The 27,301-nt window shown below is 40.1% G+C and overlaps 1 protein-coding gene and 1 long non-coding RNA gene across 12 annotated transcripts in view; one reads left to right on the top strand and one right to left on the bottom strand.

Annotated features, from left to right (window-relative positions):
• LOC109384547 (uncharacterized) overlaps window positions 1-5,127 on the bottom strand; it is a 7,196-nt gene extending 2,069 nt beyond the window's left edge. Inside the window, exons 1-5 of one of the 7 annotated variants that reach the window (XR_002124424.1) lie at window positions 4,902-5,127; window positions 3,908-4,067; window positions 2,100-2,244; window positions 1,320-1,373; window positions 1,114-1,174 (exon numbers count right to left, since the gene is read on the bottom strand). This is a non-coding gene — a long non-coding RNA (uncharacterized LOC109384547). Of the gene's footprint in view, window positions 1-1,113; window positions 1,248-1,319; window positions 1,374-2,099; window positions 2,245-3,285; window positions 3,326-3,907; window positions 4,068-4,901 lie in introns of those variants that run through there. The other 6 variants (XR_002124428.1, XR_002124426.1, XR_002124422.1 and 3 more) reach the window with 6 other exon arrangements.
• A 38-nt stretch (window positions 5,128-5,165) lies between these two features.
• Window positions 5,166-27,301, top strand: part of NR2C2 (nuclear receptor subfamily 2 group C member 2) — a 101,162-nt gene continuing 79,026 nt past the window's right edge. The window contains exons 1-2 of one of the 5 annotated variants that reach the window (XM_019645985.1): window positions 5,481-5,527; window positions 21,673-21,756. In XM_019645985.1, the coding sequence (XP_019501530.1) occupies window positions 21,697-21,756 (60 nt within the window). In that variant the 5' untranslated portion in view covers window positions 5,481-5,527; window positions 21,673-21,696. Of the gene's footprint in view, window positions 5,528-18,676; window positions 18,702-21,672; window positions 21,757-27,301 lie in introns of those variants that run through there. The other 4 variants (XM_019645987.1, XM_019645988.1, XM_019645989.1 and 1 more) reach the window with 4 other exon arrangements.

Below are 27,301 nucleotides of genomic sequence, written 5' to 3'. Positions count from 1 at the left end.
AAAAAAAAAAAAAAAGAGATGCTGCTTGGCCTGCATTTATAAATTGCAAACATTTTAAAGTTAAGAGATTTCACATGTACAAATGTGGGTTTCTGGCTTGAGAAATTCAAAGATATATCATTTCTGGGTCACATTCCAGATGCTGATGAGGGGCTGCCCCTGTAAGCGAATAGTGAGCTCCCGAGGTGTCACTACCACCATTTAATATACTAATGGTGTTTATATCAGTTTCCAAACCTCCTTAAGATTACCTGCCACTCAGCCTCCCACTGCCCCCACACCTCACTCTGAGTTTTCACTTCAGCTCTAAGCAATGTATGCAGAACCATTAAATAACTTTATAAATAGAAGAGGGCTAGGAATGACTGTTTCAGAACACTCAGGCAGCAGAAGGGAAGAAGGGAAGGGGAGGCAACTAATATGAGACTGGTCAGGGAGCTCAGGAAACCACTGCCGTGGAACAGAGATAAGACCTCAACTAGGGAAGGATGGGGGAGAGGTCAAATGTGGAGGGAGAACCAAGAGGCTTTGGTATTGTTTAAACCTCAGTCCTGACAATGTACCCAGAACCTCTCCATGGCCTGAAGCCATCTCTTCCCAAGGTGAAGGGTAGGTTCCAAAGCAAAGCACAGAAGGGCATGGTTTTTTCCCCAAGGAACCTTTGGATTCAAGGCATATTTCCTGACCTGTAGTGAACAGGTTGTGTGGGATTGAAATAGTCTTTAGAAACTCAACAAAACAAAACTCACTCAAGGAATGCCACTATTTAACTTTTAGACTTCTCAAGTGAAAGGCTGGGAGTCTCCAGGTGGGTTAGCTCTTGAGGTGGTGCTGAGCTAGTAAAGAATTACCAAGCCTTAAGATTGAGTTCCTAATTGGGTGACATTTAAAAACCATCCTTCTGAGCAACCCATATTCTACAACAGGGAACTGAGTACAGGTACATTTTTTTGAGAAGAAAATCTAATTTTCCATCATGCTCCAAGATACATGGGCGAAGTACAATTTGGAAATTACACCTTTTCAAGGCCCAGGAAACCCCAGGTCAGAAACTAACGGGACATGACTCTCAGTAAAAGCCATTCTGGAGACAGCTGAGGAACTCACTCTTACCATGTTCCTGTGTTCCCGTACGACCAATCCACCACAGGGTCAGTCTTTCTCTTTCCTCTTCCTATGAAGAACAAGGGCCATTTATAAACAAGTCAAGACTTTTCTAAGTAGCCTTCTACTGTGACAGCACTTGACTTTGACAATCATAGAAGTGAGAAGAGAATAAACAGAAATAACTATTAATAAATGTTCCACAACTCGCTAACCATGTGACTTTGGAGAAGTCATCCTCCCTCTGTTTAAGATATCAGCCTCTTCAACTGTAAAAACAAGTTAATAATTGTGACGATTAAACAGGGTAATGTGTAAGTATAAGAAATGTGCAATCTGGTATTCTGCAATTACATCTGTTCAGGTTCCACATTCCTAAAAAATAAGGCTAATATATGAACTTTAAATATTTTATAAAAATGTAATAATTACATAAATGACAGAGGTTTTATAAAATAGTACTATAGTAAAGCAGAAGTTATTAAAGAAAAATGGATACAAAGATGTACATAAGTACTTATGAGTGTAATTATGCCTTTCTAGTCTATGAAAATAAAAAGGAAAACCATTTTTATGCTATCACAAAAGCAATACCCTTACAAGTAAAAAAAATCTATGCTTGATAACAGTAATTTGAAAATTTTAGCACATCTGTAACTACTTTTTAACCATAATTTGATTTTCATTGACTCAATTCAACATTTATCATTTAAATGCAAATTTAAAATAACCTATGGATGGCAATAAAACATGTTTACTTTGTGATAGGTACAAAAGGAAACTGCATGATACAGTTCCTGCTCTCAAAAAGCTCAAAGGCAATTAATGAGTGACTGCAGAATAGATTGGTTAAGTGTGTGTGTGTGTAGGGGGGGAGGGGACCTGCCCAGAGGACCCACAGAGGGCAGAGGAAGCATTTGGGTTTCATCCACAGAGCACTGTGCAAGGAGCTACAAGCCCCAGGCTTGCATCCCAGCTCAAGGAAGTCACCAAACCTTGTTTTGTTTTCACTGAGTTCATCCGCAAAATCAGGACGATGATATACATGAATATTGTTCACCATCTAATGCTGCTGGGAAAAGCATTCATTCAATAAATGCCCACTTCGTATCCACTCTGTACTAGGTACTATGTTAAGGGCTGAAAGAGAGAGGATCAAGGCACATATCAATACAGGACTCACAGTCTGAATAGGTGCCGAGATGATCAATGCACACACAAGGACTGGGTACTGCTAGATACATCATCACTACTTGTGAATTAATAATCTTTAGGCAAAGTCAAAGGGTTAAAAAGAAAAATTCTTCTAACCTGCATTTCAGAAGGAAAAACAAAAAGTTGTCTGATGTTTTTTCCAGTTAGTATTTCTGGAATTAGATCAGTGGTTTAGGCATATAGTGTGCATCAGAATTATCTGTGATGCTCAGTAGAAGTGCTGATGCCAGGCCCCACCTGAAGCTTACTGCTTCAGAACCACTGGGGGCCTGGCAGGTCTGAAGTACATCCCCCAGTCAAGAACCATTTATTTTAAGGCAGATAAAACAATGTCAAACACATTGAGGATGGGGCATTAAATGTATAGATGCAAATCTGCGTCACTGGTCCACAATGTGTTAAAAGCACCATTAATGCAAATGTGGATACTTCTTAATAGTCAAAAAAAAAGAAAGTATAGCCAGTATAATACAACTTGAATATACTTTGTGATTATAAAATCCATCAAGTGTTACAAAGCCACTTAAAGAGTTCTTACTAAAAAGACTTGTAGCAAAAACTCAATGCAGCAGAAAATGGCACTATAGCAGTGCTGACCTCAGCTGCATAGGCTTGTGCTGATATTATCTGCAATCTCTGTGTGTGTGCATATGCATCTGTTTTAAGAGAAAGAAAAGCCATTCAAGCAGGTCAAGATTATGAACCCTTCCTATTTTTTTTTTTTATTTTATTTTATTGGGGAGTTGGGGGAGGGGAACAGATAAGTTACTGTCCTTTTGTTCTTCAGTCTAGTTGTGGAGGACGTTGCTTCACTGGCCCATGTTGGTATCATTGTGCTCTTCCAGGGTGAGGCAGATTGGTCGCCGGCCACTGGACGGCTGCTCACGCTCCTGCTGGCCACTTACGGTAGTTTATGGCAGCCCACTGCAGCCTCACTGCCGCCTATGCCGTTGCCAGCGACTCACAGCAGCCCAGCTCCAGGTCGAGCTGTTGTTCACCATCGTAGCTGTAGAGGGCGCATCATCAATGGCCCGCATGTGGGATCTGAACCAGGGCCCTGCTGCTCAGAGCTGGCGTCCCAAGCAAAGCTCTTAACCAACGCGCCACTTGGCCGGACCCCTTGCTACTACTTTTAATATTAAACTAATCTTTAACTGGAAATTTACTTAATACTATTATAAACAGGGCAGACTAATGCAACATAGTTTAGAGCATAAACCTTAACATCAGAAAGACTAGATCAGAGCCCTGGGTTCACTTACTACACCTATAGCATTGGGCAGGTCACCTAACTTATCTGGACCTCAGTTCCTGTACCTCAGTAAAATGGAAACGACAGTGTCTTGTTCACAAAGATGCTGAGTATTAAATGAAGAAAAGAAAACTGTAAGCCATCATAGAAACATCAGTTTAGTATTTATTTCAAAATCTAGTACAATTGTAGTGTTTGCAAAAACAAACCCCAAAGCTCATCGATGTGTGAATTTTTATACTATGTCTGGAAGCAATATTTAACATTAAAAATTCAATTTTTGAAAAAAATCCACAATTGCAAAGCAGTCTATGTACCATCAAAATATTGTGTTACCTTAGGCACATCACTCAATCTTTCTGGTTCTCATCCACCTCTCCTGTAAAATCTTCCTGCCAGAGAGGATTTGACCGTCGTCTCTTGAGGCCCCTTCCAGCTTCAGGATGTGTGTTTCACCATGACATTATGAAATTTAACTCCTTTCCCCACTTACTTCCTTGCAAGATAAGAACAAGGAAGAAGGGGAAATCGGTGTGTTTAAAGCATTTCTTGTCAAATAGAAATAAGGTAACGGACAAAATACTCAAAGTTTGGGTCACCCTGATAAAAGCCCAAATGGCTACTGTTTAAGAAAAATTAATCCATCCATTTTGGAGTCAGTACTCATTCAAAATAAACAGGAAAGTGCAGGAAAAAAAAATCAATTAGCAGAGCATCTTTGGCCTACAAGCATGATCATTAAGGAAAGTCTGTCCTAATCACTTCAGGGCATCCAGGCTAGTAATCTGCACCTTCTAAAGCAAATCAAAACCATAACTTGAGAGAAATATCTACGGAAAACCTATAATCTAAGATTCAAGAGAAGCAATTTTCTTTATATATATTGAAACAATTTTGCAAAGAGTTCATATACAGATATACACACTTCTGTATCACTGTTTAGTAGTTCCAAATCTCGAAGGGGAGAGGCATGGACTTAAGACTTGGATCATTTATTCACTAAAAGACCATTAAATGTTTTGCAAGGTTTCAACACTTATAACCTGATACTACCAGAAGTTGGCACATCCTCGAACCTTTAAAACCCAAATAAAATACCATCTTTACCGAGTAGGGCCCAAATAGTTCTACACCTACCCAATAAACCACCCACTTCGGACCTACAGGCGCTCAGCTGTGTGACTGCAATCAACAAACTGCAATTCTCAATCAACAAAAACAAAAAGACTTCAGCTCGGCAGAAGGCCGGGGTGGAGGGTCACTGAGAGAACACAAACCCGGCCTAGCCTTGACGAGTTCGCACTCCCCCGGGAGGAGCGGGCTTGCTTACGAATAACGGTGCTCGGAGTCCCCAGGTTTTTAAACCGACCGACCCACTCTTTACACCGAGAACAGTGGCGGCCGCACCATTCAAATTCCATTTTCTTCTGACAGCTGTGCCGGCCGAGTCCCGGACCGAGACCCTCGCGCGGACAGCGCGGATCTCACTGGCCTCCGCTGCCGCCCGGCCCGCGGGCCGCGAGGGGCCGGATGGAGCAGCGCCGGCCGCGGCGTTCCGGGCGCGCGCGCGCGGCTCAGCCAATCGCGAGCTCGCCCGCCCCCCGCGGCCGTGGCGAGGCTGGCGCTGGGAAGAGGAAGAAGAACATTCGCCCTCCTCCTACCAGCGCGCGGGCGGCGGCGGCGGCGGCACCGGGGTCACGAACTCTGACCTTTCACTGACAAAAACAATAACAAACCCCCCCTTCCCCGCGACCCCAGCGGTGCCCCCGGGCCCGCCCCCGCTCCCACCTCGGCGTCTCGTCTCTCGCCTGCTGCCTCGCGAGCCTGCGGCCCCGGGGCTCCCGCCATCCGCTAACGCCGGGAGCCCGGCCTCCCCGCGCCCTGCCCTCCGCGCCGGGGGCCGCCCGCCGCAGACACGGGACCTGCTTTGAGGCCGCTTTGGCGCCAAATCCCGAGGTAAAATTGAAAAAGGGCCGGGGCGGGCTCCGGCCAGCGTTGGAGGGGGCGGGCCTGGCGCGCGGACATGGAGGCGCCGTGGCGGCGGCTGAACCCGACCCTTTTACCTTTGCCACGGGGCGGCGGCGGCGGCGGCGCCGGACGCTTTGCATAATGGGCCGGGCCGCTCCCCTCCCCTCCCTGCCCGCGCCGGGCGAAGCAAGCCGGCTCCCTCTGACCGGCCCGGCCGGCGTGAGGGTGGGGGCGGAGGGGGAATGGCCGCAGCCCCGCCTCACAGTTGGCCCTCCGCCAGCGCCGCCATTTTGTTCTCGACGGAGATGGCTCTGGCTGGGTTGGGCTCCCCTCCTCCTCCTTCGCAGCCTCCTCCTCCCTGCAGTCCCTCCTTCCCTCCTCGGCTCCTCGTCCCTCCGCGCCCTGTGTGTCGTTGGCGGCCGCCGTGGCCCAACCGCCGTTTTTTCTGAAAGGGAGGGTGGTGGAAAAGGAGGAAGGCGGGTACGGGGCGCGACCTTGTGAGCGACGGCTGGGCCGACCAATTGATACTCTGCTGTGGCCTGAGACTCCGCCCCCCCACCCCAAGTTCTGTTGATTGGCTCGGGCAGGAGAGGACCCGGGCGCGGCGTGCTGCCCGGACGCCGGGGGCGGGGCGCGCGGGGGCGCGGCTGGAATGAGGGTCTGGGACGGGCAGGGTCCGGTGAGGGCCCGAGCGGCTCCCTTGTCTTGGAATGGGTCCAGAACGAGTACTGTAGAACAATAGTAATAAAGGTGACGAAGTATCTTGAATCCACGACACTGGTTCGTGGGAAGGGCTTTTCGGAATCGACACCTTTCGGGGCTCCTGTCCGTATTTCCGGCGCGACCCCTGGCGAACCCTGTTTTCTGAAGCTCAGTTTCATAGATTGTAAAATGGGGAGAATGAGCGTTCTTGCCAGGCCGGACCTCCCTTCCCAGGATCGTTTGAGGGGCTTTACTCAGAAAGTGGAGTCCAGGATACTTTATGAACCTTAAAAGTAATGTGAAAATGGTGTTATTGTTGAAAATCGGATGTAGAGGCACCAGGAGAGGAAAGCTTAAGGGTTTTGAGGGCTTGAGAGAACAGGTGAATCTGAGGTAATTCTCTTCTCATTCGTTGATTAAATGATTGTTTGTTTTGGGGCACTGGGGATATATATATCCAGAGAACCCTCTAGAGAAGACCCTTGTCCTCCTGGAATTAGAGGTGGGGGTGAATAGACAAAGAAATGATTTCAAAGAGCAGTAAATTCCAGGAAAGAAATGAAATGAAACTGGATGATGTATTAAAGAAAGCCTGAGGAGACTAATTTAGATTGGATGGTCAGGGATGGCCTCTTTGAGGAGCTGGTGTTTGAATGGAGGAACCCAAGGAAGGAATAGTCTTCCGTGGAGAGAACCACAGTGTAAACGCCTAGAAGGGAAAGCGTTTGGTGTGATGGAGAACAGGACAGTTGCGACTGGAGAGTGGTTGGAACCAGTTCATTGTGCTTTCCATTATCCCATTCTAACTCCAGGCTAAAGCCTGTAAGATATGACAAAGATAATGGAGAATAAATCTTCAACTTAATAAAAATGAAAGAAGACTCAAGCAAAATATACCCATCAAATGAATTACTAGTGAATATATGACTTGAGGGAAAAGCCTCAGAAAGTCACTTTACCTCCAGATTCAAATCCTTTGTCTGTCTCTCATAGCCATCTTCAATTCATCAAATATTTGCTGAGCCCCACTAGTACCCCAGGCATTAAGTGCTAGACTGGGGATACAGAGAGGACTAAGACATTGTTGGTTGTCCTCAAGTATATGTGAATGTGGTTGTATATACATGAGTTCTGTTCCGTACATACAGTGTTTTATAGGCTGAAACTAATTAGTGTTGTTAACAGTGCCAACATTTACTAGCTGTGTGACTTTGAGTAAATTACTTTTCTGAGCCTCGGTGTCCTCATCTGGACAATAGTAGAATCTTCCTTCTAGAATTGAATATTGAATGAGTTAATGTAAACAAAGAGCTTAGCATAATGCCTGGCACTTGGTAGTAAGTACTCATAATTGGAATTATTCTCATTATGAAGCACTACATGTCGGGTAAAGACATTGGACTAGTTAAATGATATAAATGAAATTTCTAGGCAGTGTGGTGTAGGGGCAACACACTGGATTAGAATAGTGGGGTTCTAATGTTGGCGCTTCTGCTTTCTGCTAGTCACTCTTGGCATCCAGACCAAAAGTTTATTTAGAAAAGAATGTAATGGAACTAATAGCACTAACAAAAATATGGGGTCCTTTACAAAAAACTCTTAGGCATTACATTATTCAAGCCCCACTAGAATGGGTAGAGGCCCTTTTCCTGCTCTTTATTTTAAAACCTTTCTAAGAGTTTTCATCATTGACTTGTTCCTGTACCTCTATCTCCCTATGCTCTAAACATACTGGCTTGCCTTCAGTTTCCTTATGTGGCTTACCTTGACCCCAGGTCCTTTCACTTACTGATCCTTCAGGCTAAAATCTTTCATGTGCTTGCCCCCACACCCCACCCCAGTCCTGCCCCTCAGCTCAAGCATCACTTCCTCTGGGAAGACATCTCTGATGCCCACTGCCAATCTAGATCAGATTGTTTTATTCTGTCATAACCTTCATCTCACTTTGTAGTCATACTCCATTATATGATTGATATCTGTTCCCCTATCATGCTGTAAGCTTTATGAGAGCAGGAATCATTTCACTCACCTTTATATTTCCAGCACTTAGCCTGACACTATTTGTTGAGTGAATGAATTGATAATTTATGATTTCACTAATAACTAAGTTGCTGCTCATTAATGGTGCCTTTTTATGTAGGCGTGTTTGGAAATTCAGATAGCAGTGCCAACAATAAAATGTCTGTTACAGGATTTGGATAAATTTAGGAAGTGGCCCTATACGGATATGGCACTGGCTGGAGACGTGTGTATGGATAAGATAACCCAGATGAATTTCTTTTTATCAATTATTTATCAATAATTTATCATCAATTATATGTTGATTTACGTTTATTTTTTTAGACAAGAAATAGATCATTTAATAATTAGTTGAATTACAAGTTAAATTACATGAAAGTTAATGAGTTCACATGGAACTCTAATAAATAGTCCAGATATAATTGTGTCATTTACTTTCATTGAAAAAGCACCAATGTGATTTTCTTGAAATTCAAAATGCTGGTCTTTGTTTATCACAGGGGATCTGAAAACAGAGAAGCCTTTAGTGAGTTTGCAGGGAGTTGGAGTTGAAAGTCTCAGTAGCCATTAATTTTAAATATTTGTTTTTCCAAAGATAAATTGATTCATGCAACAGAATTAATGAAAATCACCTTTTAATTTTAACAAGGTTAAAAGCAGATTTTGCAAAGTATATGCCAAGCTTCCACTGGAAAGTCTTGTAAATAGGACATTTTAATTAATTTATTTTATATAATACAGATTTTAAAAATAAAATGTTTATCATATTTTAAAAGCAATAACAGTCACATTTTTATTTAATTCCTTGTTTATTTTTTTGATTTTTTTTTATCCTGTTCTAGAATTTTTTGGTGTCACTTATTTATTGAACATCTTTGATTCCTTGAGCTAATTATAATTACTCAGGGTAACCAAAGAACTGATACTTTAATGAAAAGGCTATATATTTTCTATACCATTAAACTACTTATTTATTGCATTCAATAGTTGTATTTAAGGTGAACTTGAAGTTGTGTTTTCATGAACATTCCTTTACAGAAGGAAGAAAAACCCTATGTGTAGTGACTTCACTTTATGAGGATTCCTGGGAAGTTATAACATTTGTCTCCAAGGAGTTACCCGTATTTGCCGGCGTATAAGACGATTTTTTGGCCCTGAAAAATATGCCTCCAAGTGGGGGGTCGTCTTATACGCCAGGTACACTTCAGATAGACTGCCCATAGTGCTTGCCCCGTGCCATAGTGGCCTCCCGATGCCCGCCCACTTCATTCCACATACCGTTCAGGCATCAGCAGCCCTGCTGGGTGTATGCTCGGCTGTTATGCGATTTTGCTGTTATGCGATTTTACCACACTCGCAAAATCGCACAGAGCCGACCATACACCCAGTATGATAGCGCAAAATCGCGAATCGCGATACCATACTGGGTGTATGGTCGGCTGTGTGCGATTTTGCGAGTGTGGTAAATTCGGGTTACCGTATATTTCTTTACATATGCATTGAAGATTCGCGATTTTGCGCTATCATGGTGCCTGTTAGAATGTTGAAGAGCTCGCACTTGCGCACTAGTGAGGTCCCAGGGAGATGCTGATGCAAGGGTGGACCAGACTGCTATAGTGACAGGGCGGGCAAACAGGGAGCAGGGACCAATCAAATCAGGCTTTGTATACAGCCAACAGCCAACCACAATACTGCACCATTGTACAGTACAGCATAGAAAATGTCGACCAGTCAAACCCCTATCATCCCTATCATGGCACCAGCCAAAAGAAAGAAGTATGATGCAAATTTTAAACTGAAAGTTATAAACTTTGCTAAGGAAAATAATAATTGTGCTGCTTCAAGACAATATGGAGTAACAGAAAAGATGGTTCGGGACTGGAAATCAAATGAGAAAGCATTAAAGAGTATGCCAAGGGGTAAGTGTGCATTAAGAAGAGGCACCCCACACTGGCCAGAACTCGAAAAACATGTAGCAGACATGGTGGCTCAACATCGCCAAAACGGTTATGTGGTGACACGAAATACAATACGCTTGTTTGCACTTCAGTGGGCCAAATCAAATCTGATATTGTTTTACCTTTTATTTGGTGTGTGGAAGGTGTGCGGAAGAGGGGGTAGTCTTATACGGCGAGTATATAACAACTTCTGTATTTTGAGTGGAAATGTTAGGGGGTCGTCTTGTACGCCCAGTCGTCTTATACGCCGGCAAATACGGTAAGTGACAGTTGCAGTGCCTGCCTCTGGAACCTTGAGTGGGTAGCCTCTCTGAGGCTTATACATTTCCCACTTATAAAATGGGGAGGGGGGCAACCAACACGGAGATTGGGGCCAGGAATAGGGGCCACTTGTCCAAATGACATAGAGAACAAGGTAGGTGAATATGTGTGGAGCAGCCCCCTTCAACCTTGGTACTGAACCCTTGGCCTGTGAGTCCAGCTGCCTGGGTGTTTCCACATATTAAGGGTTCTCATTGGGGATTTTTATCTTTGAGTTCTCTTACCTCTGTGCCATATACTCCTTCAGTCCCAAAGCACCTCCTAGACCAGGCACTAATCCCCCTTAATACCACATAGGGAGAATCTGTGAAGGAATCCATCTTAGAGCTCATCAAGTCCAAAACTCCCCTGCTAGAGTTTAGTTTAGCTCTTTTTACTTTATTGTTGATTATGGGGAATTTAAATAATGTTGCCCTTTTTTTTCTCCATGTATGATAATCATCTTTAACCTGACGGACACATTTATGCTCTTGTCACACATTGTAAAAGATGCTCTACCTTACTTGTTGGAGTTTCACTTGCCTTCAACCTAAAATGACTGGAAGCAGAGATTCTCTTTGTAATTCCCCCCATCCTGCCATTCCTTCCGCATATCCCTTGTCACCTACTTCTGTTACCTGCTCCCCATTCTCTCTTCAGGTGTCCTGAGTACTAGAGAGTTTTGAGCAACAGGAACTCTGTACCAAAAGTCAGGACTGCCTAGGAACAGCAACTTGACTAGCATATCTCACAGTGGTGATGAGGGGGAGTGGACAGACAGGATGAAAGCCCATATCAGGGCATTGGCAGGGGGCATTGTTAGGGGGAGAGTAAGCAGTTTCATACTCCTGGCACCTGGAGTCTTGGAGTAGAGGGATGGGAGGTGAATTGTTAGGATGGGAAAGGAATAGGCTAGCTCAGATGCTCAGCTCTCCTTTCTGATTTACCCCTGGACTCCAGGTAGCCTGTAATGATGAAAGCCAACCTCAGAGGCAAAGTGATTTTTAGGGACAATAAAAAGATTTCTTCCACTGCAGTAAGAGGCCTGAAGTCCCTTAATAGGAGGCAGAGCCTTTCATTCCATAATTATTGACAGTAACCCCAAAGATTCTAATCCCTGGAAATGTTAAAATGTTGATAGAGAGGAATTTCATTCCAGGTGTAAAAGAGGATATCATTCTCTCCTGTTTGGATTAGCGTGAGGTGTGAACGAAGGTATTGGGGCCTAAAAAACTGAGTGAATGCTACTGAAGAATGAGGAGAAATGAGAGGTGGCTAGGGCTAGACTCAAACTGGATGGCTTCTTGGTTTTACTGGGAACCACCTTGTTTACCTTTATTGTTCATGTATTGATAAAAGCCATGCAAAAAGTAAAACTTTCTCACCTGGCTGCCCACACATGTACCTTAAAAACTTCAGTAACTGCCTGCCTCTGTGTACCACCTTCATACACTCTCTATCGCTTCTCGCTTCATACACTCCCCATTGCTTCTGCATCTTTTTACTAGGTTGATTAGGTGACTGAGCCTGGAATTATTGAAAAAAATCACTTTTTACCAAGGTAAAAAGCAGATACCACAGAGTATAGGTCAGCCCTTGTCTGAAAAGACTAGTAATTAGAACATGTTTGTTGACTTAATACAATGCAGATTTTTTTAATGAAATTTAAATTTATAATGTTTCTTTTCTGAAGGAGTAAAAGACAATTTTTTTCAAATGAAAAGATAGCACTGCATCAAAAGGCATGTACAAGAATGTTCATAGGAACAGGAGTCCTAAGAGCTCCTAACTAGAAACAATCAAAATGTTCATCAGTTATAGAATGGGTAAATAAAGTGTGGCATGGTCATACATTGTAATACTATACAATAATGAAAATGGACTAACTACTCACGGTTAACACAAAAATAATGAGCGAAAGAAGCCAGACACACAAAAAATTATTACAGCTCAAAAACAAGAGAAACCAATCCATGGTAATACAAGTCAGGAGAAGAAAATGGAAGTAAATGATTATGAGGGGGTATAAGGGAGACTTTTGGGGTGCTAGTAATGTTTTGTTTACCGTATTTCCCCATGTATAAGACGCACCCTTTTTTGAAAACTTTGGGGTCTAAAAACTGGGTGTGTCTTATACAGTGGTTGTAGTTTTTTTATTTGCATTTCCTGCTTTTTTCGCGCTTGTTTTTGCGCTCATACAGCCACTGTATAAGATGCACCCAGTTTTTAGACCCCAAATTTTTCGAAAAAGGGTGCATCTTATACATGGAGAAATACGGTACTTATCTGAGTGGCGTTCACATGTGTGTTCACTTAGTGAAAATTCATGGAGCTGTTTCATTTATGATTTGTGCACTTTTGCAGTAAACATTTGTACTTTAAAAAAAGACAATAAAATTATCCTATTTTAATCAATATGATTATTATGTAGGTAAAAACTTAAGGGAAAGTATGTTCAAATTCCAAAAGAATTGTCATGTTACTGTCTGGGTAGAGGTAGGTCATAAATTTTTGTGAGCAATATTGAAACATAAATCACATACAGTAAGTCTTCACTTAACGTTGTCGATAGATTCTGCAACTTAAACAAAACATGATGAAATCAATTTTACCATAGGCTAATTGATATTGGGTTGTTGGAAAAGTCATGACGCATGTTTGCCACAGATGACACTAGTTCATTTTTGGAAGTACTGGAGTCATTCGCATCTATGTTATTGCTATGTCATTTGACAGCTGACAGTTCTAGCTTCATTCTAAAAAAAAACACAGCGATTTGGTTGAGTTTTGGAGATTTTACAACAAGTTGAAGACAGAAGACCAGACTGCATTTTTGCCATATTTTACTGTTTTACTTCCACAAAGGGAAGAACATGCATCAAGCTTGTGAAAACTTGCATAAAGTTTACGGTGACAATGCTCTACAAGAACATCAGTGCCAACGATGGTTCACGAAATTCCGTGCTGGTGATTTTGATCTCAACGACACTCCTCGGTCAGGGAGGCCCACCGAGGCTGATGACAACAAAATAAAGGCGTTGATTGAGTCAAACCCACGTTACACGACACAAGAGATTGCAGAAACGTTGATCATCCATCATCCAAGCATTCACGACCACCTGAAGAAGATGGGATACATAAGCAAGCTCGATATTTGGGTTCCGCATGAACTCAAAGTTAAGTTCATTTGGCAGCACGTATAAACACCTGCAATATGCTCATTTTTTTTTTTAAGATTTTTATTGGGCAATTGGGATGGGAACAGCGCTGGGGAATTGGGGGAAGGGGAACAGACAAGTTGCTGTCCTTTTTGTTCTTCAGTCTAGTTGTGGAGGACGTTGCTTCACTGGCCCAAGTTGGCACCATCATTGGGCTCTTCCCGGGCAAGGCAGATCAGTCGCCGGCTTCTGGACGGCTGCTCACGGCGGCTGCTGGCCGCTCACGCTGGCTGCTGGCTACACACGGTAGCCCATGGCAACCCACTGCAACAGGGGCTGCAGCCTATGCTGTCACCGGTGACTCATGGCAACCCAGCTCCAGGTTGAGCTGTTGTTCAGCATCTTAGCTGTAGAGGGCAGTGTCACTGGCCCTCATATGTGGGATCCGAACCGGGGCCCTCTGGCATCCCAAGCCAGCTCTTAACCATCACGCCACTCAGCCGGCCCTGCAATATGCTCATTAAACGTGAGGAAAACGATCGTTATTTGAAGTGACTGATAACGTGATGAGAAGTGGATTGTTTACTACAATGTGATGCGCAAACAGTCTTGATCCCAACGTGATGATTCACCTCAAATGACATCGAAAGCAGATATTCATTAGAGGAAGGTTATGCTCTCAATGTGGTGGAATTTTAAAGGTTCGTGTTTTTTGAGCTCCTACCAAGGAACCAAACAATCCAAATGTGTACTGTCGGCAATTGGACAGTTTGAGCGAATCCATCATCCAGAAACGTCAAGAACTTGTTAATTGTAAATGAGTTGCGTTCCATCGTGACAACGCGAGACCACACACAAGTTTGATCACCTGTCAGAAATTATTCGAGCTTGGATGAGATGTGTTGCCACACCCACCATATTCGCCTGACCTTGCTCTTGTTTTGCTCTCTTCAAAACTCCTCGTGTGGTATAATGTTCAATTTAGATGAGGCTGTAAATCAGCACCTTGTTCAGTTTTTCGCTGATAAAGACAGGTCCTTCTATGAACGAGGAATTATGAAGCTCATTGAAAGATGGCAAAAGGTTATCGAACAAAACGGGCAATATAATTGATTGATCTTTGAAAAACAGACAAAATACGTCATGACTTTTCCGACAACCCAATATAAGTAAGAGTTAAGTTCCTACGGCAGCTCATCAACATTATAACAGAACAACATTGAACAAAACGATGATGTTATTTGAGTACCTGCTGTATTTTGAAATTAGTGGTTTTATAAATAAGTTATTAAATGATCTAGCTCATTGATATAAGCAATTTGTTCCCGTAGATAATTATCTGGTCTGTCACTTTTTAAAATTCCTGCCTCTTGACTTCCTTTTTCTGGGAAACTGTTTTGAAGGGCACTGTCATACAGCTGGGAATATTATGTTTTTAGAGCCAGGCTGGAGTTGGAAGCCTAGGTCCACCTCTTAACTAACTGGATGATTTGAAACAAGCTGATTAAACTTCTGAGTCTTGATTTTTTTTTTTCTGTCTGTATTGGTGGAGCTAGTAATAGCCACTCAGAAGGTATGTTAAGAATTAAACGATTCCTGGTTTGATATAATGCACATTGTAGATTCTTAGGAAATCTATCCTTCCATCCATCTATCCCTGGCTCACACTAATAGAAATGAAGAAAGTCCTTATCACTCTTACACTTGGGCCCTTTAAGGTGAGGAAAATCTCCCACAGTGTAGAGTGATATTTTAAGGGAAGTCTCCACACAGAAAATTGTAGCACTGTTCTGGTAGCACAGGTATTCCATGTAGGTGAGAACTACTTCTCTTCCCCACTTTCACTCTTCACCTCCCCAGCCCCAGCACACACATACCATTGCTGCCTATTTCTTATAGTCCAGAATTGTACCAGACCTGTCCTTCCTTGTGGAGGACAGGAAATCACCTGACCCAAAAGTAATCTTTTGAGTTTGAGTAGTGGCAGGGTTTCTGGTGACACGATGTATGAACTTGACCTTAGAGGCATCTCTGTGAGCCTCTTTTCTGTTGATGAACATTTATATTAAATCTGCCACTTGATTTCCACTTTCTGATTTCAAGTCTTGAGCTGTGTATTTCTCGCTCTCTTTAATTCTCTTTCAGGCTATGTAGATCGTTTAGTTTTTATTTTTCTATGAGTATAAAAAGACTTCCAATAATCATAGTATAAGAAAACTTATACTGAATACCTTGTACCTATCAAGAAGCTCTATTCCCAGTAGTATTTTGCAAATAGTTATGAGGAATTGCTTTATTTTTAATATTTGTGAGATTTATTCTAAATCAGAGCTTTTATTTTGCCCAGTTGTACAGTTTAACCGAATGAATTACAAATGCTGTGTGAGTATATAATACATATAAATATAGTTAAATTTCATATGACTCTTTTGTTAAAACGAGAGACCTATTCCTAAATACAATACACATTTTACAGTTTGAGTTATTGCTTTCAAATTTCTTTGAGAAAGTAAAAGTGGCACCATTTCCTTGTACCAATAATAGCTGCTATGTGTTGCGTGTCTGCTTTGTGCCAGGCACAGTGTTAGTCATTAGGCCCTTTCCATACTTTTTAAGATCTAATATTCATAATAACCGCACTCGGTTCATTATCAGATCAACTTAGTGTCAAAGCCTCAGAATCCAGTATATTTGTTTCAATGACAAAATGTCAACACAGTAAATATTTTGAGTGTTATATAATTATGGGCTACGTAATACATAAATATGAATGATGTGAATCAGTTGACTGTGAAGGGAAAGGTAGGCTCACCCATTCCTGTCAGTGGAGACAGTTTCCTTGTCCCAGGGCTTGTTTTTTGTTATTTGAGACTCTGGCTCTTAACCTGCCCCTGTGCAGAGCATAGCTGAGATAGATGTTCTGGAAACTGACTGGGAGGATTCAGGTGTTCCCAGTTGGAGCCCAACTTTCACTGCAGTGGAGTCTGTCTGTAGCTCTGCTTGACTAAGGAACCCTGGTTGCAAAGTTTGGTTAGCTGTATACACTTTTTGTGAGCCTAGAAGTGTTGATTCAAAATCACCATTGTGCTCTCTGTTTCTTTGTTCTTAAGAGTAATGTTGATCTACTTGTATTTGCAAGAATTTGTTTTAAAACCTACCACCACGTAAAGCCAAGCAATAATAGTTTTACTTCCATCATTTTGTGGTCTGTATTAATAGTTTGTATATACGATGCCCTGTTATCATCTGTGTCCTATACAGGAAAAACTCACTAGTTCAGTTTAACTTGAAGATTTTGCGTTCATCCCTAGCCTTTTTTGCCACTACTTTATAACCGGCCTCCCATGTACAGTCTGTCCTTTTCTATCATCTCCACACTGTTGCCCAAAGGATTTTTTTGAAGATCCAGATGTGATCATTTCATTTCTCTGCCAAACCTCTCCAGTGTCTACGGTGTCAGCCTCTCTCCTCCCCTGACCTTGCCAATAATTAGATTGTAGGCTGTTTCTCAAATATGCCATTCTCTTTATACCTGTCGTTTATATCAACTGTCCTCTGCTTAGAACTCTCTCCCACCTTCCCTTTTTGCTTGCTGAATCTCTACTCCATCAAGACCCAGTTTAAATATTGGGTTGTAGGAAAAGTCTTGACGTATTTTTTTCTATGTCGTTCATTGCAAAAATGCATCATGACTTTTCCGACAACCCAATAGCTCCTCTCCTGTAAAACTGTTACTGGCTCCCACAGGCAGAGGGAGATGCTCCTTCCTTTGGACACTCATTGTAACATTTACATTGTGCAGCCATTACTGGTTTTCTTCTAAAGTTCTTCAAGGACAAGCACTTTCTCCTTTTCCTCTTTTTTTTTTCTTACTGTTCTTAATTCTCAGCAGTTCATTGACTTTCGCATAAGTTTCTTTGAAAGGATAGGTGGTGGTTGAACTTAGTTTAAAACTACCATAGGAAAATATTTTGTAGCAGATACATATGTGTGTGTGTGTGTGTGTGTGTGTGTGTGTGTGTGTGTGTGTGTGTGTTTGTTTAAGATACTTGGTCCTGTAGCTCCTTTGGCAACTAATCAGGTTCTTTTCTGGGAACATTGTTGTGTGGGGGTAATATTCCAGAGTTAGGGAGCTAAGTGGGTCCAGCCTCAGCATTTGAAGACTTCAAGTTTTTCTACCAAGAGCAAAGTTGGTGTTCTGCCCACAGAGCTTATTAATACAGTGCCTGGTATATGGTAACCACTCAGTAAGTATTAGTTATTGTCAGTATTGTCATCCTTAGCTCCACCAGCCAAGAAGGTTGTTTTTAAGTGCTTTGTCTAATTTGTAGTATCAAAACAATAGGTAGTTTTTTTTTTCAGACTTCAAATGCAAAATTATATTGTACTAGTGTCTGTGGTTTTTCAAACTACATGTGGACACAACACTGTTCCCTGGGGCTTCATATTCAAGGGGGAAACCCAATACCCTTTCCAGAGCACTCTACCTTCTTCTTCCCACTATGTGACCTTTCTGTCTCTAGGACCACCTATGGCTGTGGTAGCAGTAAAAGAAGCTCTCTCAGGTCCGAGTCTTACCCGCTGACATTATCTTTCCTTTTCTTTCCCCTTATGCACTTGAGTTAAATGTTTTCCCTTCCTGACGTCACCTGAGGATTTTGTTCTACTTACTTCTTACATTGTGATATCCTGGAGGAAGAAGCCTCTATCTTTCTTATTTATAAAAGAGGATAGTATATGGTTTGTGATTTAACATTTTCAAAAATGATGAAATGGAAAATGTTTTTTGAAATTACCCTCTCTCTTATCTGCTGTCACTGGATTTAAATCTTTGTTGAAAGCACTTGCTTTCCATGGTTTCTCTTTAAATGTCTCTCTCACACTCTTATTCTCATTCTTTGTCTCTGCTTATTTTTCCAGAAGGTGCACATTCCTCTTTGTCTATTTTTAAGCAGTTCCAAAGCTGCTGTTGATGATGCGTGAAGCTGCTTTGGAGGCAGAAAACCAACAATGAGATCAAGAATTGTAAGAATTAAAGTATATAAGGAAAGATTGCTGCTTCAGGTCTTGAGTGTTTGAGGTTGATGTGTGAAAAAGAGCAGGATTGGGGTCACTTGCTCTAACAAAGTGCAAGATGCATTGTAAAGCTGCAGTAATAAGATCATGGTGGTGGCATGGAAAAAGATAAGTAGAACAGTAATGGGATAAAATAGAGAACCTAGAATTATATCCACACATACAGGGGAAGCCCAAGATATGGCAGAGATGCATTGCAGTTTAGTGGGGAAAAGGATAGATTGTTCAAAAAATGGTGCTGGAAAATTGACTATATGGGAAGAAAATTAATTGGATTTTCACTCATCAAGCTCAAGAATCAATTTGCAAATGGATTGAGGACTTAAATGTGAGGGATAAAACTCTTAAACATTTATAAGAAAATACATAAAATTATACTTATGACCCTGGGGTAGGACAGGATTTTCATAAAACATCAAAGTACAAACTATAAAAGAAAATATTGACAAATTCAGTCTTATTAAATTTAAGGACTTCTTCAAAAGAGACCGTAAAGAAAGTTAAACAGATGTGCTACAGAGTAGAAGATATTTATAATTTATATAATCAACAAAGAATTGATATCCAGAATATTTAGGTTTTCTAAGCTAAACAGGTTAACTACTACTTCTCTGTGACCTAATATCTATAATCACTGATCGTTAGCAGTATCTTGGAGCCCCCAAATCGTATCTGAGGTTGATTGATCCTGCAAATTTATTTTTTTTAATTTTTTGTTTTGTTTTGTTTTTTTTTTGTTTTGTTTTTTAAGCTGAGCCATCCTGCTACCTGTTGGCAGCTCAGCGGCTGCTCAGCTCGGGCTGGACTTGAACCGCTGTTGCTCAGAGCTCAAACTCTTGAGCGAGCTCTTAACCAACTGAGCCACTCGGCCAGCCCCGCAAATTTAGTTTTAAAGTAAGTCATTACAGACAGTTTTCTGAGTTACTAAGTCATCTCTATCAGGCATCCAGTCATCTATAAAATCCACTTAAACTCAAAACTTCTTAAGGATCAAACTATTTTTTTTAGGGAAACCCAATAGAAAGATATGCCTTTCTAGTCCTCTATTTCTATACTACCCAGTAATAATATTTCCCTAATGATATTTCTGAGATATTCAAATTCATACATTTCTATACCAAACTGTAGTTAATAACAGCAACAGAAATGCTAATACCTAAAAGTGATAAAATTAATAGTTGCAGCTGCATATTTGAATTTTATTTCTTAATATATAATACCTATTGGCTATATCCATTTTATTTCTCAGAGAGCTTTTATTTACTGTTTGAGGGGAAAAAATGGAACTCTAGACTTTCCATATGCAATAATTGTGTTTTTTAACAATAGTCGATTGACTTTTTGGTACATATGAAGTGGTGCTTTTTTTCTTGTCAGTTGAAACCAAACTGTAACAGAGAAAAGACCAAAGTGTTTCTCTATGCTTTTTTCTTAGAAACAAGGAAAAGTAAACAAATAAAAGTCTTAACTACTTATCAAAAGAATGAATAATCAGAAACACCACCTCCCCAGTTTCAGACCTTGTCCTGTTATGGGAAGATGAATCACTGACACTGGTGATCTGGTATCCTCGTAGCAGCTGGTACAGTACTTCCTCTTCTAGGATTTTGACTCCTTGAAGGCAGGGGCCAGTTATTTTACTTTTGGCAATCATGGTTTTGTGCTCCCATTTCTCTCTCGTTATATTTTAACACTAAAATAATCTGAACGGGAATTATGATCATAGAAGGGGCTATCTAATAGTGAATAGAATAATATAGAAAGTTACCAGAGAGTGAAAGAGCTTCAGAGAGATCAGAGCATATAATACTTTAGGTAAGAGCTACAGGAAAACATTTTATAAAATTGCATTGCAAAAATAGTTCAGTTTTTGATTGAGGAAGGGCCAGGCAAATGAACTGTGTATTCATTTGTGTATATTACACACTTGGTAGTAACATAGTTTCTATATGTAAATGCTGGAACTATACCAGAGCTTTGTTCTACTGTTAACTATGAGACCTGTGCAGTCAATAATGAAGTCTTTCTGGTTTTTCCAGGAATTAGTTACAAAGTGGAATCCCTTTATCCTGAATTCTTTGTGGTAGAGTTAATGGAAAGGGCTTAGGGACTATTCAGGGGAGCTATATTTTATGACATGAAGAGACCAGGGGGAATCTGTTTTCATCAACAGTGCTAGCTAGCATCCAAATGATCCTGACTCAGGAGGTTAGCACAGTTTTTACTTTTTAGATAATCTTCCTCAATTTTATAAATGATAGCACTATTTTTTCTATTAATAGAAAGCTGAATTATCTGGTTTTCTAACTTAATGAGGACTTAAAAATATAAGTTGATAAATTTATGGGTGCCATGTTCTTAGCCCACTTTAGTAATACAGTCTCCTTTTCTTTCTTTGTTATGATAGTTTTTGCCTTTTAACCTATGAGTGAGGTATGTTAGCACCTGGGCAGGGTTTTGCTTCTCACATTGCCACTGGTAACAGAAGTATAGTTGATAGCAATCTAGTGCTTGTGTATCTGAAGTTGATCTCACACCTTTCTCAGATAGCCACCTTCTTATTCAGCATACTGTGACAAGGAGTTATACAAAAATGTGTGATTCCCACCTCCCTGAGAGGTGAACCAAGCTGTTACAACCCAAGAGACCTGATAATTAAAGTTCCAAATTCGTCTCTGTCTATATTTACCAGGGGAAGGCTTGTTTCCAAATTGAAATGGTTCTACTAATTAATTTTTGTACCTGTAATTGAAGAACCTGATGCAGCATATCCAGATATGCTTAGCCTACTAGCTGTGTGTTCTATAGAGGGCATCATATCTGCACAAGACAGTAACAAAGATGAATTTTGATTTCTGATATTTTTCAAGTAGCCTGGTTTCTCCCCACCTGATAGAAGTTGCTGCATCTTTTCAAACAGGTTCTCTAATGATCTTGCTTCACCATGGCTACAAATATGGAGGGGCTGGTTCAGCACAGAGTGGGGACCCAGCAGGTGGCTGAGGTGAGTGACGGGCTAGCACAATAGCTGGCACCCTTGCGTTTGAAAGGAAAACTACATCAGTGTGCTCCATTGTTTGAAAACAGTCCCAGTGAAGTCAGCATGTACTCTAAATCCAAAGCAGTATGCTGCCATGGAAGAAAAAATAAAAATGACAGAAACATTTACTCCTACTATTTCTGTGCATGAGTAGGGTGGCCTAGCTGCATACAGTAAAGTGACTTTAAAAAAATTTCACCTTGAATCTAAAACAAAGAATCTGATTCTTATCAAACTGGTGAATATAGTTCTAACTGGAAGGTTCTGTCTTAGTTTTTTCTACATTTGATACTTTGTTAGTACTGTGGTATGGTAGAAAACCCAGTTCTGTGCAGTCTGCAGTAATTCTTGACCATCTAACATGTACTAGGGATTTTGCTGTGCTGAGAAATATGGAAGTAAATGAGCCATTTGGTCCTTCCTTTAGCATCCTCGAGCCTGGTTAAGGAGTAATTCTAAAACAAGGTGAGAAATATAATTTCATGTGAGGAAGGTGATCCTGCAGATGGGTCTTAAATGACAAGTAAGCATCTGTCAGACCCAAGGAAATGGGGTGGGGAACTTTCTAGCAAATGCTGGGAAGGGCATCCTCAGTCAGAAACCTATGTGAAGACAGGACAGAGACACGAAATAGCTTGGTATGTGTAGGCAACTTGAGGTGTAAAGGAGGGAAGTAGGGTCAGATCTTTTCACTCTGTACCAGGTCCTATGCAAGGTCTTCGATCCTCACAACAACCTTTTGAGGTTAGTATGATCATTATTTCCATCTTGTAAGTGAGGAAACTAAGGCTCAAAGGCAAGTAACTGGCCAAGGTCACACTGACCAGTTGTTTCACTTCTTCCAAAGTTCCTCCAATAAACCATGTATCATACTGCAACCACGAGCCATTAGAAGGATTCAGATTTACATTTTTGAACCAGTAATGCTATTTCTAGGGTGACGATGCAAATTTACCAAAGAATGGACATTAAAGAAAGAATTTTTAAAAATAAAAATTAAGTACATAAATGTCAGTTTAAACCAATAAAAGTAGTGAGCAGATTTTTCAGATTTTAGATAAACCATTAACTTTAAGGCAACAGTATAACTAATCATCCCGTTTTCCCAGCAAATAATGATTAATATTAACTGAAGATGAAAGCAGATGGATTTCAAACATTTTTTTAATATTATATTTTTGAAAGGGCTATCAGCTGTTAAAAATAAATGTGTGTGGTTATTTGTTGCTTTAGTTTCTGATAGGCATAATTACCTTGAAAAAATCATTTCCCCCCCAAATACTTAGAGTTATTTTGCATTCACTACAGCTTCCAGTTGAGGCTGATTCGGAGACTGGTACATGGATCACTGCCCAAAAGAGGTCATTAATTCTTTAGGGGAAGAGTTTAGTTTAGTAATATATAATGCTAATATATAGTAACTTATAGGTTAATGTATTTTGTGTGCGCATTCAGAAAATATTCTAGCTAAAATTTAATCAAGTACCTTATTTCATTCAGGAAATAGAATTTTATATAGTATTAGTGCAGCTATTATTTCCCATGGCAAAAGTTGCAGTTTTAGGAGATTCCAAAATAATAGAAGGCATTCTTAATTTGGAGTGTAAAAGCAATCTTCCTATTTAAAATATTCCCTAGATTTCCTTGCTATTATTTTAAGGGATAAGTATGTGTGTGTGTTCTTTGAAATTTTGAGTTTAATAACTTTGAACTACATATTATAATAACTACAGTCATAAACCACTTAATGATGGGGATACATTCTGAGAAATACATTGTTAGATGATTTTGTCATGCAAACATCATAGAGTATACTTACACAAACCTATATGGTATAGCCTACTATATGCACACTTAGGCTGTATGGTATAGTCTGTTACTCCTAGAAACAAGCCCATACAGCATGTTACTGTACAAAACAATGTGAAATTAAATCAAGCACAAAAGAAAGTGATGCAATCAAGAGACGTAAACATGAGATGTATGAAGCTGTTTCAGGCATAATACAGCATACTGTTTTACAGCAAACTTTTTATAAGTAGAGTACACACTAAAATAAGTATAATCAATAGATAAACCAATAACAGTCGCTTATTATCATTATTAAATATTATGTGCTGTACATATTGTATGTGCCATGCATTTATATGACTGGCAGTACAGTAGGTTTGTTTACACCAGCATCACCATGACATCACTAGGCAATAGGAACTTTTCAGCTCCATTATAATTATTTGGGGTCTACTGTCGTATATATGGTCTGTCATTGACTGAAATGTTGTAATGTGGTGTGTGACTGTATATGTAATATTAGATCTGCTAAACAAGTAAGAGAGCCTATCGTTCATCATTTCAGTGCTAAACGGAAATTGAGTGGGAATAAAGTATCTAAATTGAGGGGTTATTAACAGTCAGTTTTGGACAGCTGTTGATTCAATCAGCAGACAATGAAGGAGCATACCCCTTTTCTGCCTGTCAGCCAGAGGGCACACAGGGGAATAATAGGACTGGGTGTCTGCTTGCCAAGAGCTCTCTGTCACGGGGGTGAAACATGAGATGGGTCACACTAGAGAGGTGCTGTGTCCTCTAATCCAGGCCCTGCCATTTGTTACCTGGGTGACTACCTTGGGCCTCAGTTTGCTCATCTAGAAAATGGAAGTAATAATAGTCTATCTCATGGGATTGTTGTGAGAAAATATTGAAATAAAAACATATAAAGAGCTTTAGTAGGTGCCATGATTTTGCTCCATTAATGAAATACAGCACCATTGTCAATTTATAAATGATTTTCTCTCCAGTACCTATATCAACCCTATTCTATATAGACCAGATAAATCACAAATACTAAGGTGAACTACAACAGTTATAATAAAAAGTAATAACTTGATGTCCTATAATGTGTTCGAATTTAGTCAGTTATTTGGAGAAACAGTGTAATACAGTGGTCACGAGTGTAGACTCTGGAGGCAGATTGACTGGATTTAAATTCTAGCCTTGCCACTTGCAAACTGTGTGACCTCTCTGTTTTTTTGGAATTGTTGATGAAGAATTACTATTAATTCTTTTTTTTTTTTTTTTAGCTGAGCCATCCTGCCACCTGTTGGCAGCTCAGCGGCTGCTCAGCTTGGGCCGGGACTTGAACCGCTGTTGCTCAGAGCTCAAACCAACTTTGAGTTCTTAACCAACTGAGCCACTCAGCCGGCCCTAATTCTTTTTTAAAAGTATGGTAGAATTCATCAATGAAGCCATCTGGGCTTGGGCTTTTCTTTGCAGTAGCTTTTTGGTTATTAATTCAGTTTCTTCATTTGTTGTAGGTCTATTCATATTGTCTGTTTCTTCTTGAGTCAGTTTCAGTAGTTTGTATCTTTTTGGGAATTTGTTCATCTAAGTTATCTAATTTGTTGGCATACAATTGTTCACAGTATTCCTTTATAATTCTTTTATTTCTGTAAGGTCAGTTGCAATTTCTCCTCATTCGTTTCTGATTCTAGTAATTTGAATCTTTTTCTTGGTCAGCCTAGCTAACGGTTTCCAATTCGACCTTTTCAAAGAACCACTTTTCAATTTCATTGACTTTTTTTTCTATTCTCTTATTTTTGTATTCTCTAGTTCACTAATTTCTATTCTAATCAAAACTACAACGAGATACCATTTCATATCCACTAGAATGGCTAGAAATGAAAAGTCAGATAGCAAGTGTTGGTGAGGAAGTAGAGAAATTAGAAACCTTCTACCTTGCTGGGTGGGGATGTAAAATGATGCAGCTGCTTTGGAAAACAATCAGGCATTCCTCAAAAAGTTAAACAGAGTTACCAAATGACCTAACAATTCCATTCCGAGGTATATAACCAAACGAAATTACAACATCCACACAAAAGCTTGTGCACAAATTTTTATAGCAGCATTATTCAAAATGGCCTGAAGGTAGAAACAGCCAAATTGTCCATCAACTGACAAATGGATAACAAAAGGTGGTATATCCATAAATAGAATACTATTCAGCCATAAAAAGGGTTTTTTATGATAGCTATCCTAAAGCGTATGATGTATCTCATTATGGTTTTGATTTATTTTTCCCTAATGACTATTGTTGTTGAGCAGCTTTTCATGTGCTTATTGGCTATTTGTATGTCTTTAGAGATTTTTTTAAGTCTTTTGCCCATTTTTTAATTGTGTTGTTTTGTTGTTAAGTTGTAGGAGCTCTTTATATATTCGGGATAGTAAACCCTCATAAAAGACATGATTTGCAAATATTTTCTCCCATTCTGTGAGTTGTTTTCTTCACTTTCTTGATAGTGTCCTTTAATGCAAAAAGTTTTTAGTTTAATGAAGCCTAGTTTATCTTTTTCTGTTGTTGCCTATGCCTTTGGTGTCATATTCATGAAACTATTGCAAAATCCAATGTCATGCTTTTCCCCTATGTTTGCTTCTAAGAGTTTTATAGTTTTAGCTCTCACGTTTAGGTTTATTATCCATTTGTATATGGTGTAAGGTATGAGTCCAATTTCATTCTTTGGCATGTGGATAATCAGTTTTTCTGACACCGCTTGTTGAAAAGACTGTCCTTTCCTGCACTAAATAGTCTTGGAACCCTTTTCGAAAATCATTTGATATATATGCAAGGATTTACTTCAGGGCTTTCTATTTTTTTTTTAATTATGATAAAAAACCATATAACGTAAAATTTACTGTCAACCATTTTTAAATATACAGTGCAGTAGTGTTAAGTATATTCACATTGTTGTGAAATGGGTCTCCACAACTTTTTTATTTTGTAAAACTGAAACTATGTTTATTAAACAACAACCCTCTATTACCCTCTGCCCCCAGTCCCTGGTAACCACCATTATACTTTCTATGAATTTGACTACTTTTTATACCTCATATAACTGGAATCATATAGAATTTGTGGAGGTGGGGGGAGGCTTTGTTTATTTGTTTTTGTGACTGGCTTATTTCACTTGGCATAATATTCTCAAGGCTCTGAGCTCTATTCTATTCCATTGGTCTATATGTCTATTTTTATTCCACTATCACACTGGTTTGATTACTGTAGCTTTGCAAGTCTTAAGTTTTAAAGTGAGGAAGTGTGAGACATCCAACTTTGTTCTTATTTTTCAGGATTGTTTTAGCAATTTGGGCCCCTTGAGATTCCATATGAAAATTAGGATGGATTTTTCTATTTCTACAAAAACCGTTGGGATTTCAATAGGGATCACATTGACATTACATTGAACCTGTGGTGTTGACGGCTTTAAAATATTAAATCTTCCAATCTATGAACACAGGATGTCTTTCCATTTATTTATTTCTTTAATTTCTTTCAGCAGTACACTGCAGTTTTCAGTGTACAAGCCTTCCGTTAAGTTTATTCCTAAGTATTTTATTCTTTTTGATGCTATTGTAAATATAGAATTATTTTCTTTTTTTTTTTTTTTTAATTGGGGAATTGGGGGAAGGGGAACAGACAAGTTGCTGTGCTTTTTTTGTTCTTCAGTCTAGTTGTGGA

This window comes from Hipposideros armiger, unplaced genomic scaffold (assembly GCF_001890085.2).
Source record: "Hipposideros armiger isolate ML-2016 unplaced genomic scaffold, ASM189008v1 scaffold_96, whole genome shotgun sequence".
NCBI classification, from domain to species: domain Eukaryota; kingdom Metazoa; phylum Chordata; class Mammalia; order Chiroptera; family Hipposideridae; genus Hipposideros; species Hipposideros armiger.
The sequence above is the reverse complement of the archived record's forward strand: the minus strand, read 5'-3'. Positions and strand labels throughout refer to the sequence as shown.